This window comes from Ranitomeya imitator, chromosome 2 (genome assembly GCF_032444005.1).
Source record: "Ranitomeya imitator isolate aRanImi1 chromosome 2, aRanImi1.pri, whole genome shotgun sequence".
In the NCBI taxonomy this organism is placed as follows: domain Eukaryota; kingdom Metazoa; phylum Chordata; class Amphibia; order Anura; family Dendrobatidae; genus Ranitomeya; species Ranitomeya imitator.
In genome coordinates this window covers 326781751-326795149 of record NC_091283.1, presented here as the reverse complement: position 1 = coordinate 326795149, position 13399 = coordinate 326781751, and the positions used below count along the sequence as shown (strand labels likewise).

The 13399-nt window shown below is 43.4% G+C and overlaps 1 protein-coding gene across 1 annotated transcript in view; it reads right to left on the bottom strand.

Moving 5' to 3' along the window:
• LOC138663541 (zinc finger protein 271-like) overlaps window positions 1-13399 on the bottom strand; it is a 112934-nt gene that overhangs the window by 47148 nt on the left and 52387 nt on the right. The window contains exons 2-7 of the mRNA XM_069749781.1: window positions 9418-9567; window positions 9109-9288; window positions 8902-9025; window positions 8721-8818; window positions 6826-6916; window positions 2317-3554 (exon numbers count right to left, since the gene is read on the bottom strand). Of these exons, the coding sequence (XP_069605882.1) occupies window positions 2317-3554; window positions 6826-6916; window positions 8721-8818; window positions 8902-9025; window positions 9109-9288; window positions 9418-9489 (1803 nt within the window). The 5' untranslated portion in view covers window positions 9490-9567. The remainder of the gene's footprint in view (window positions 1-2316; window positions 3555-6825; window positions 6917-8720; window positions 8819-8901; window positions 9026-9108; window positions 9289-9417; window positions 9568-13399) is intronic.

Sequence of the window (13399 nt, the reverse complement as noted above, 5' to 3'; positions counted from 1 at the left end):
ACCAATCAGCGACTTGGATTACACGACAGACAGAGGCCACAACCAATGAATTTCCATGACAGACAGAAGGACAGACAGAAAGACGGAAGTGACCCTTAGACAATTATATAGTAGATGTCAGCAGTGTTGCAAAATCGTGTATTGATGCTTTCAGGTATTCCCCTTATCTGGATATTATTGTGATTTTCTTGGTCAACCATATGATCCCCTTAAGGACCAGGGGTATTTCCATTTTTGCTTTTTCATTTGCTCCACTTCTTCCCACAGCCATAACTTTTTTGTTTTTCCATCAATATGGCCATGTGGGGGTTTGTTTTTTGTGGGACAATTGGTACTTTTGATTGTACCATATCATGTACTGGAAAACGGGAAAACAATGCCAAATGGGGTGAAATTGCAAAAAAAAAGTGCAATTCCACAATTGTTTTCTGGATTTTTTTTTACGATGTTCAATAAATTCTAAAACTGACCTACTATTATGATTCTCTAGATCATTACAAGTTCACAGACATCAAATATGTCTAGGTTCTTTTTTCTTTAAAAAAAAAAAGGTGATACATTGGTCCAAATTATTCGAAAATATGTCCGCTTTATTATTTAAAATTACAGACATAGGTGAAAAGGGGCGGAGTTTTGCTCCCTGGACTTCCCGATTACAATAAGGGGACTATGCTGTATTAACGTATCTATATGTGCCTCAAGTGTGATTGTCTCTGAGAGGTGAGCTTGGCGGATTGTACCTATTGTGATTCAGCAGTGCCCTTATCTACACTCCTGCCTCCACATATTTTGGTTTACTTATATCTATATATTGGAGAGGCTAGAGATTATTACATGTGGATGCCCAGGGAAACAGGCCTCCTCTCGTTTTTGCACAGTAATCCTTAGGATTATGGTTTTCGGATTTATTCCCTTTTCACCTATGTCTGTAATTTTAAATAATAAAGCTGTCATAGTTTGGAATAATTTGGACCAAAGTATCATCCTTTTTATTTGTGTGGGTTTTGTAAATTGTATGATGATGGGTCAGAATCCTTTACATTCATGAGTATCTGACATAAATAACTGGACACTGTACAATATGCAGATACATCTAAGTTGCTATCATTTTTCTTTAAGTAGTGAAAGAAATTCAAAAGTTTGTTAAAAAAAAAAAGTGTTGCCATTTTCCAAGACCCGTAGCGTCTCCATTTTTTGGGATCTGGGGCTGGATGAGGGCTTATTTTTTGCGTGCCAATCTGACATTTTTATTGATATCATTTTGCTGTGTATACGATCTTTTGATAACCCGTTATTGCATTTTATTGCAATGTTGCCCGTGATAAAAAAAATGTAATTCCGGCATTTCAATTTTTTTTCCTCGCTACACCGTTTACTGATTGGATAATTCTTTTTATATATTGATTGATGGGGCGTTTCTGAAAGTGATGATACCAACTATGTGTATATTTGATTTTTTTTTTATTGATTTATCTTGAATGGGGCGAAAGGGTGATTTGAACTTTTATATTTTTTAATATTTTTAAAAACTTTAAAATTTTTTACTTGCTTCAGTAGTCTCCATGGGAGACTAGAAGCTGCGATCATCCAATTGCTTGTGCTACATAGAGCAGGGCTGCAGCCCTGCTCTTTGTAGCAGGTATGCTCACTTGCTGTGACAACGACAGGGGTATCCTGCGGACCCGGGTTGTCATGCCAACCAATTGGCGACCCATGGTCATGTGACATGGGCACCGATGAGAGGAGGTAATGGTGCACTTCCTTCGCATGCATGTTAAATGCCTCTGTCAGAGTTTGACAGTGGCATTTAACATGTTAACAGCTATGGGTAGATCACAATTCCACCCGCAGCTGTTAGGGGCACATGTTAGCTGATCAGATCAGCTGTCATGTGCTGGAAAAGGTGCGGGCTCATCGTCGGAGCCAGCACCGAACAGGGGGAGGCGTGCAATGACGGATTCTGCTCATCATTAGGCGTTAAGGGGTTAAACAAATTTATTTGTTGGCTGTGAAGATCCAATGTTTGCTTATGAGCATTATGGTAGCCCAAAACTTGCGCAACACCATCCTCTATTCTCTGTATGAGTAAGAGTGTTTTTATTTTATAGAGGCCAATCATGAGGAATGACAAAGGGTTAGTAGTAGTGGATAATCCCGTTTAAGAAAATACAATTTTTGGTTAAAACAGTTCCAACATTCTGAACATGAAAAAGGCTTCTCCCCTGTGTGACCTTTCGGAAGCTTATTAAGAGTTGATTTGTGTATAAAACATTTCCCACATTAAGAATATGAAAAAGCCTTCCCCCCTGCGTGAATTCTTTGGTGACTAAGAAAAGATGATTTATTAACAAAACATTTCTCACATGCTGAACATGAAAAAGGCTTCTCCCCTGTGTGAGTTCTCTGATGTTTTGTAAGATTTGTTTTCTCAACAAAACATTTCCCACATTCTGAGCAGCAAAAAGGCTTCTCCCCTGTGTGAGTTCTTTGATGTTTGATAAGACTTGATTTCTCTGTAAAACATTTTCCACATTCTGAACAGGAAAAAGGATTCTCCCCTGTGTGAGTTCTCTGATGGTTATCAAGAAGCCATTTCCATTTAAAACATTTCCCACATTCTGAACATAAAAAAGGCTTCTCCCCTGTGTGAGTTCTCTGATGGTTATCAAGAAGCCATTTCCGGCTAAAACATTTCCCACATTCTGAACATGAAAAAGGCTTCTCCCCTGTGTGGGTTCTCTGGTGTCTAGCTAGATCTGATTTCAAGTTGAAACGTTTCCTGCATTCTGAACATGAAAATGGCTTCTCCCCTGTGTGTGTTCGTTGGTGAATAACAAAATCTGATTTCTTGTTAAAACATTTCCCACATTCTGAGCAGCAAAAAGGTTTCTCCCCTGTGTGGGTGGTTCTCTGGTGTGTAACAACATCTGATTTCCAACTAAAGCATTTTCCACATTCTGAACATGAAAACGGCTTCTCCCCTGTGTGAGTTCTCTTATGGGTATTAAGAACTGATTTCTGAGCAAAACATTTCCCACATTCTGAACATGAAAAAGGTTTCTCCCCTGTGTGAGTTCGCCGGTGGTTATCAAGATGCGCTTTCCTGTTAAAACATCTCCCACATTCTGAACATGAAAAAGGCTTCTCCCTTGTGTGGGTTCTCTGGTGGCTATAAAAAGGTGCTTTCTGGCTAAAACATTTCCCACAATTGGAAGAAGAAAAGCTATTCTTCACTGTGTGAATTTTTTGATGTTTAAGAAAAGAATTTTCAAGTAGAAAACTATTTCCAAATTCTGAAGCTGAAAATGGCTTCTTTGCTTTAGGAGAAGTTTGTTTTTGCATGCTTATTTTGTGACTTTGATTTTCCTTAGACTGTAATGAATCAGAAGACAAAACTTGTTTCAAAGGATCAGATGACAGATCTTTGCTGTGAAGGGATGATGGTATGTCTGGAGTAACGGCATTCACTTCCATTGTATCCTGTGGGATCTTTAGATCATCTGATTTAAAAATTGAAGATTTCAGCTGTCCCTCTGATCTCCTGGTACAGTCATCTGCCAAGAATAAAAACTATTATTTTTGAATAAAATATCCTTAAATGTTATATTTCTGAACATTTCTACTTAAACTGTCAGTAAAAATATCAAGTAATGCAAAAATATTGAATTATTCACCAATACAATGACAGTTTTCAGTCTTGACAGTTTTCAGTCTAAGGCCAGCCTCACACTAGCGAGTTTTACAGACGTATGAGAGGTGCAGAAAATACGGATTGCATACGGTACAATGATTCTCTATGGCCCAGCTCCTATCTGCCGTATTTTACTGATCCGTATTATACGGTCTTCTATGGCCGTAAAAAATCGCAGCATGCTGCGTTTGTCACCAACAGTGTGACTTGCGAGAAATACGCAGCGGTGTTCTATAGAAAAGCCGGCAATTCAGTTCGGTGTACAGTAAAATCACACTGACAGGTTAGAATAGAATAGCTAAGATAAATGTCTACACATAGTGTGTGTGTATATATATATATACATATATATATATATCTATATATTAGTCAGTGACACATATATGTATATATATTAATATTTCATATAGCGCTAGGCCGGTTTCACACGCCCAGATAATTACGGTACCGGAAAAAATCGGTACCGGAATTATCCGTGTCCGTGTGCCCTACATTTCTGTGGCACATCAGTGTGGCACACGTGTGCCGCCTGTGTGCCCACTGGGTACCACACGCACCGTGCTGGGTACCACACATACCAGCATCTGGTGCTGAAGCCGCGATTCATATCTTCCCTGCAGAGAAGATATGAGTAATAGTGTTTAAAATAAAGATCTATGTGCCCCCCGCCTTCCCACCCCCTGTGCGAACCCCCCCCCCCCCCCCGCTGTTCTGAAAATACTCACCCAGCTCCCTCGTTGGCTGTCGCTGCTTCCTGTTCTGGCCGCATTTTCTCCTGTATGCGGTCACGTGGGGCCGCCGATTACAGTAATGAACATGCGGCTCCACCCCTATGGGAGGTGGAGCCGCATATTTATTACTGTAAATGAGCGGCCCCACGTGACCGCATACAGGAGAAGATACGGCCAGAACAGGAAGCAGCGACAGCCAACGAGGGAGCTGGGTGAGTATTTTCAGAACAGCGGGGGGGACCTTGCGGTGACGTTGCGGCTTGTGATTGGTCGCGTGACCGCTCACGCGGCCAATCAGAAGCCGTGACGTCACCGAAGGTCCTTCAAGCGCTGATTCTTAGGAAGGAAGGCTGCCGGAAAGAAGCAGGGCGCGTCCGAGGGTGAGTATATACCTAATAGGAATATACTCACACTCACAGTCAAACCTCCCCCTCACTTCTGAACCTTGCAGTGTGCCCAAACCACATTTAGCATCCATGTGTTTGGCATTACTATAGTGAGAAGATCCCACTTAATTTACAGTGTGTGTGTCTCCTGAAGGACAATCTGGGCACTATGTGTTGGGTAATAAAATGCCAAAAGTGCAATTTTCACTCTCCAACATCCACTGCGTGCTAATATCCGTAAAGTGGCAATGGAGTTGAAATATTCACTACTCCTATAGATTAAATCATTCAGGGTTATAATTTCCAAAATAGTGTCACTTTATTGGGACTTGAACTGCTCTACTTTTCTGCTCTTTTGTCACATTAGGTTTTCTGCACATCGTATGTCCCATCTCCTCTGGGATCTGCTCCGGCGACATCTGCTTCTGTCACCATGAGTCTTATTAATTCTGCAGGCAGCGCTGGTAATGGAGGAGACATGGGAACCAGAAGATTCAAGAGAATTTTGAAAATAATTTGTAAGGTCCACTTGTTTTCTATTATCCTTTGTGAAAAATGCCAAAGTTATCACCACATAAAGTGACACGTCAGATTTGAAAAATGGGCCCTGATTAGAAACACAACACTGTCTGCAGGAAGAGGTTAAATCAGATTATTTTGGGCACTTACTATTGTAGTTAAAAACTTACTATAGACAACAACACATCTACTGAAATGATCAAACTCAACAGTCTTCTTCAATAAAAATGACAAACTAGTGGTGAAACCTCTCTGTGGTAATTAGAGTATGGGTCTCGGTGGCTCTTGGCAATCTAAACTATTGTAAGGGCCAATGTTTTTAACCAGAGGAATTTTAAGAGGAAATATTGGACATTTAAAGAGAATTTTTTTTATAATAATGCAGTGCTGAGATGTCTCAAATTTAGATCTCGGGCATTTGGCAGAAGAAATGTAGACCTTTTATAAAGACTACCAGGGAGTTGTAGACCCACATAAGTGAGGCAGGCCGATCCCACCAAAATCAAACTATATACAGAATGAACCTGTAAAAAATATTTTTTTTATTCTATGTTGCATCTTTAACAACAACATATGTTTGAGGGGAGAGCTTCAACACTAAACTGGAGTTGCCCTCATTTATGGTAGAACATTGGAGCTGCTATGAGTCCTGACCATAAAAGTAAAGAAAGTATTAGTGCCCCCATTTCAGGAGAGATTGTGCAGTTATCTGAATTCCTTAGGATCGAAAACATAATGTAATTTATGATGTGGGGTGAATCCATGACACCAGGGCTCGAGCCAACACATCTCCTGTAGGCGTGATTAAATGTATATTACAGGCATCAGCCACGCACAGCTTAGAGATATATCATGGCACAGGAGTAATGGTTTTTATGTACTTTATTGTGATCCTTTTTGAAGTTAGTCAGTTTAAAAAGGAAATGAAAAGTTTGGATAAAGGTAATCTCTGTTGTTATTGTACAGAAATTCTCACTTGGCCCTCACTGCACATTTAATGTGGTCTATCATAAAAGCAAAGTTCGGCCAGAAAGACTGGACCTGGTCTTGTAGGACCATATGAGCACATTCAACAGCACAGAAAGGAGAGAAGGTGGATTCATCCAATAAGATACCAGAGATCTAGGAATCCAACAGCATCATTACCCTCCGCTTTCTCTTACAGGCCCAACATAATATTTTTCTTCAAGTGATTTTCTAACTTGTCAGCACATCCTACATATGCTGTCATTTGGCTTTGTAGTTTACAGATCTGGGCAGGAAGCGTCTCCTAATCCCAGAGGGTAGGTGGATCCTCCAAGTTGTAAGTTCTGTTGAAAAGGACTTTCAATGCCCAACGTAATTTGTGCAGTTTTGGGTGAAGGAGAATGTTATGGTCTAGAGGCAAAATGGTGATCACACGATTGTGATACGGCCGGACTACACCACCGATAAAGTAGCCACAGCTGGTGACTGAGAAGAATCTGTGACTTCTTTGCATTTAGTGGTTACTACTCACCTGGGTAGTCATATGTAGGAATCTCCTCTTTACACCGCTCATCACCCCTCACATATGTCTCTGTAGTATTAATATGGGTCAGATCTTCACCCTGAAACAAATATTGTAAAAGTCACAGACAGATGGAGAAGTCACTGTTACGCTCACGCCCTGACTGGTGGGCGTGAGCTCGGGGGTTTTGTGGCCCCACTGTGCCACAAACCAGACTACCCTGGAAGGGGCGTGACTATGACAGCTGCCTGGGTTTTCACTGGAGCCTCTGATGGTGAGGACAGGCTTGTGCAGCAGGCAGCTGCCAGGTGCTACTCCAGGGTGGTGTCTGGCTGTGGCTGCTGATCCCACTTGGGAGACAGGAAGACCAGGATTGGTGCGGGCATTAGGCAGGACTGGCAGAAGAGCACGGCTGGAACACAGACGAGTAGGCTGGCACGGCTGAGACAGGGCTGGCAGAGACACGGCAGAGAACACAGGGCTGGCAGAGACACGGCAGGAAACAGGACTGGCTAGGACAGCAGGAACACAGGACTAGAAGGCAGGGCAGGAACGGCAGGACTGGCAGGAACACAGGATTGGGAGGCACGGCAGAGAACACAGGACTGGTTGATGTGGTATATGAAGGAACAGGTAAGGGCCTGTTCACACTGGACGTGCAGGTACAGATATGTAGTTTGGAACACAGGGCTGGCATAGACACGGCAGAGACACGGCAGAGAACACAGGGCTTGCTAGGACGGCAGGAGACACAGGACTGACTTAGGACGGCAGGAGACAGGACTGGCTAGGACGGCAGGAAACACAGGACTAGCTGATGAGATATTAGAATCAGGCTGCACTCAGATGACACCCGAGTGCAGTCCAATTTTGAGTGAGATGAAGGAACAGGTAGGGATATATAGTTTGGAGGAACAGGTAGGGACCTGTTCACACAGGAGAGGAGTGCAAGACTGCAGATAGGAATGGAAAAGCAGCAAGCGGTAGCGTAGCGACAAAAGCTGAGCAGAGCCACAAAGAATGTGGAGAGAAGCTGCAGCAAGAGATACTGCAGAAGCTAAGCAAAGTGGAACCGCAAGGATTGCAGAGAGGAACTGCAGCAAGAGGTTTCTGCAGCAACGGGAGCGGAGCAGAGCAAGACGGAGCAGAACCGCAGAAGTGCGGAGCAGCGGCAAAGCCACCAAGATGCAGAGCAGGCAGAGCCGCAAGAGTGCGGAGTGCAAGCAGACCGAGAACACAAGGAAAGACACAGCAGGGAAGGAAGCCACACACAAGGAGACCGAGACAAGACTAAGTACAGACAAGGCAATGGAACAAGACACAAGGACAAAGACACAGGGACCAGGATATTCTGCCTCCTGGAGGGCGGACAAAGATAAAGGCAAATGCACAGAGAAAAGCCTCCAGAGAGGGAGCAACACAGAGCTAGACCTGGCAAACTCAGAAGCAAAACACTAACTGAGCAAACACATTGCACAGGCCCAGACCACAGGGTGGAGCTGCACTATATACAGGAGGCCTCTTGATAATTGGTCAGGAACTGATTGGACAGGTGCGCCTGATTCCTATAAGAACCAGAGAGTTCAGGCGCCGGCCCCCTATACACATAGCCATGAGGCATGCACAGAGCAGAGACACAGAACATGGAGCTGGCATTAAAGAGAAAGCACATCATGGCCTGGAGCAGTGGGTAAGATTGTGAGAGAGATGTGAGGCCATGCCGTGATGCCAGCAGAGTTGTTACAGTCACATCTATGGTCAGCTCTAATCCTGCCATCTCCACCGTTCTCATTACACAAGTATAAAACATATAACACTGGTGGATAAAACAAAACTGAGCATAAGATCTTCACAGCCGTCTACACATCATAGGGGAGATCTCCTGACACCTCCTCTCCATCTACCTGATGATCCTGAGGAACATTGAGATCTTCTTGTTTACAGTCCTGTGGAAGAAGAGGACGGGGACATCTCTCTGGTGTTGTCCTCTTACTGGATAGATCTGGAGGAAACACATACAGGGACTGAATTCATTCTTTACATACAGATAATTATAGACCATGTGTATTTAGTCCTATCTATTACCTGGTGATGTGAGGGGCTGGGGAACCTTCATCATGACGTCACTGTACAGATCTTTGTATCCTTCTAAAAACTCCCACTCATCCATGGAGAAATAGACAGCGACATCCTGACATCTTACAGGAACCTGACACATACAATGATACCATCATTCCCCCGATCCCCACATAGCGCTACTGTATAATGTCCCAGCATTCCCAGCAGTGTCACCTCTCCAGTCAGCAGCTCAATCATCTTGTAGGTGAGTTCTAGGATCTTCTGGTCATTAATGTCCTCATGTATCAGGGGGTGAGGTGGAGGTCCCGTGATTGGGCTCAGGGGTTTTCCCCATCCCTCAGACACAGGGTCCTGACAGCGATCACTAGGGGTCTTCTTCACTACTGTGTAATCCTGGTAATGGAGAGACACATTAATAAATCTCACTACATACATTTCCAGTGTCCTCACCTCTCCAGTTCTGTCCATCTGTTATTCCCATAGATAAGAATGATGTAATGTGACATCATCAGAATCTCTCACCTCTCCAGTAAGCCGGAAGACGATCTCTAGGGTGAGGTGTAATATCCTCTCCGCCATCTTGTTTCTGTCCATATCCGTCTTTGATTGGTAAATCAGGAAAATTCTCTTTTGTAGAAGATCTTCACTGAGAGGATCCGATATTGTAGAAACCTGAATGAGAAGATGAGCCGATGTAACATCATAAGAATCCTGTGTAATAATACAATTACTGGAGATAATAAGGGAAACATATGAGAAGATAGAACGTGTATGGCTATGTGCACACGTTCAGAATTTTCTGCAGAATTTTCCTGAACAAAACAGGACTTTTTCTTCAGGAAATCCGCATGCGTCTTTTTGTGCGTTTTTTCTGGAGCTTCCCAATGCATTAAATAGAGGAAAAAGCACAAAAAATCCGCAAAATTAATGAACATGCTGCGTTTTTTTACCGCGATGCGTTTTTTCGCAGAAAAAAACGCATCATGTGCACAAAAATTGCGGAATGTATTCTAAATGATGGGATGCATAATGTATGCATTTTTTAAGCATTTTTATATGGAAAAAAAACGAAAAATCCGCAACGTGTGCACACAGCCTAAATGTTGCATTTTCTAATCTTGTATGGACTGGAACAAAAGTGAATTACTAACTAAGGGTACCGTCACACTATAACATTTCGATCGCTACGACGGTACGATTCGTGACGTTCCAGCGATATCGTTACGATATCGCTGTGTCTGACACGCAGCAGCGATCAGGGATCCTGCTGAGAATCGTACGTCGTAGCAGATCGTTTAGAACTTTCTTTCATCGCTGGATCTCCCGCTGTCATCGCTAGATCGGTGTGTGTGACACCGATCTAGCGATGCGATCCAGCGATGCGTTCGCTTGTAACCAGGGTAAACATCGGGTAACTAAGCGCAGGGCCGCGCTTAGTTACCTGATGTTTACCCTGGTTACAAGCGTTAAACTAAAAAAAAAAAAACAGCACATACTTACATTCTGGTGTCCGTCAGGTCCCTTGCAGTCTGCTTCCAGCACTGTGACTGCCGGCCGTAAAGTGAAAGCAGAGCACAGCGGCTGTGCTTTCACTTTCACTTTACGGCCGGCAGTCACTGAGTGCGGGAAGCAGACTGCAAGGGACCTGACGGACACCAGAATGTAAGTATGTGCTGTTTTTTTTTTTTAGTTTAACGCTTGTAACCAGGGTAAACATCGGGTAACTAAGCGCGGTCCTGCGCTTAGTTACCCGATGTTTACCCTGGTTACCCAGGGACCTCGGCATCTTGGTCGCTGGAGAGCGGTCTGTGTGACAGCTCCCCAGCGACCACACTACGATTTACCTACGATCACGGCCAGGTCATATCGCTGGTCGTGATCGTAGGTAAATCGTATAGTGTGACGGTACCCTAAGACATCTCCTCCATTCTCACAATCACCGGCTATGTTACTCACTGCTTCGGCAGCTGATTAGATGAAGGAATTACAAGTTTGTTAGGACTGACTAGAAAATACACCAAAGAAGAAAAGAGAGCAGCATCCATGCCAGGTGAAGAAAAATGTCCAAAAGGTGCTTTATTCTGCCATATAAAGTTACAACGTTTCAGCCAAGGTGGCCTTTGTCAAGTATACAAAGTATCAAAAGTGGCCATCTTAAATAGGGTGGAGCCCACATGGGCACCAATCACCATCGAGGGGCGGCCTTTATTAAATATACATAAAGTAAAAATATGTGCACAAATAACTAACATCATATAATCATAAGAACAATAACATATCCTCCTCCGTAATATACACAATAACTAACATAGAAAATCACAGATCAGGGTATAATATACATTCACAGCCCAGTAACTGTTTATGTTATTCCGTTGTCATGGCGCAGATTCACCCAATCACTAGATCTTCATAGAACTCATCCCCTTTCCTCTCCAATCGCTGTGCTTTTGGAAAAAGGCGCACAATACACCGTCACCCAATCGGCTTCATCCCGCAGGAAGGTGTCTCACCCACCATAGGACGCCGGCGCGTGCGCACTGGATGCACCGCACCGCCGGTCACATGACCGCCCTACGGCGCCGCCCAGCACGCCGCGTCAAGCGTCATACACCAAGCGCCGACAACTGAAGCGAACAAACACAGCGCGGTGTCAAAGGGTTGGCATGGAGACACCATAGCGTACAGACGCCAGGGACTCCAGCCCGCCCATACGCCACACCGCGCACGCGCCAACAGTGACGGCGCACACATAGCTAAATCCATAGCAATTACATATTTAATGCGGAGAGATTGGAGCTGATTTAACAAACAAGGAACACAGGGAGGGAAAAAGAAAAAAAGAAGGGAAAAAGGGCATAAATAACACCCAAATTATAGGGCAATCGTAAAGTGCCAGACAGTATATTATAAACAACCTCCGTCTGTTCCTAGATGTCAAATCATCGATCCTCTAAGAAAAAAAAGAAGAAAAAATGTATTACAACAACATCCTACAAAAAAAGAGACACAAAGAAATATAAATAACCACACAATTAAAAATACACAGAGGGGGAGTACACGCTCCCAATGAGAAGGGGGGACACTATTTACACATTATTGAAACTCAATCTCTAGACCACACAGTGTCTTAAATACCCAGATTATTGAGGTTATGACATACAAATCTGTAGATTATAATCTACATTCAGCCCACTGGGCTGTAATGTCTCCAATACTGAGATCCACCTCAATTCTTTTTGCTTCAATTTAAGTGTCCTATCACCACCCCTCCTCAATATAGGAACCCCATCTATGACCCTAAAACGTAGCTGATTGATTGAATGTCGACATTCACTAAAATGTTTGGGAATTGGTAAATCCAGTACATTAGTCCGTATTGTGCTCTTGTGTTTACTTATTCTCGTTCTTATCTCCTTCGTTGTTTCACCCACGTACATAAGCCCGCATGGGCACACTATCAAATAAATAACAAACTTTGATAGACACGTATAGCGTTCCTTAATCAAAAATTTCTTGCCAGTTCGAGGGTGATAAAAACTGTCACCCTTGAGCATGTTGCCACAACAGGCACAATTAAGACAGGGAAAGTTGACCATACGTGGAGGGCATAAAGTCCTCTGTATGGCAACTTTGCCCGTCCCAACATCGGATTTGACCAATTGGTCTCTCAGATTTCGACCTCGTCTATATGAGAGAATAGGGCGTGGGACAAAATCTTGTATCTGAGGTAGACCTCTATGTAATATACCCCAATGTTTGTTCAAAATGTTGGCAATACCATTGCTAGCTGGACAATAAGTGGAAACAAATGGCACTCGTTTTTGTTTATCTTTTGCATTATGGGTCTGTAAATCCTCACTAGTTAATCTCATCGCCCTCTCTTTGTGATCCAACACTTTCATCTTTGGATATCCTCTCCTTATAAACTTTTTGCACATTTCATCAAGTCTTTTATCACAAACCTCTGTATCCGTGACCACCCTACATACTCGAATCAATTGACTCCAAGGCAATGAATCCATCATACGTCTTGGATGATAACTATCGTAACGTAGGAGACTATTCCTATCCGTTGCCTTGGTAAATAAATCCGTCCAAAGTCTCCCATTTTGTTTATAAACCATAGTGTCTAGAAATTGCACTCTATCCACTGAACACGTCATGGTAAATTTCAACTCTGGATGATTACAATTAAGTTCTGTCAAGAAATCCAGGAGGCACTCATGGGTGCCCTCCCATACACAGAAAATGTCATCGATGTAGCGCCACCAGGCCCGGACGTGCCGCCAGAAGATGGATCTGTACACATGTTGGTCCTCCAGTACCGCCATGTAGATGTTGGCATACGTGGGGGCCACATTGGACCCCATGGCGGTACCTCATAACTGCTGGTAGTAATCATCCCCGAAGAGAAAAAAATTTCTCCCGAGGATGAACTCCAGCAGTTTGAGGACCAACTGTGCACAATCCGGGGGCACGTCCGAGCCCGATAGCGCCACATCGA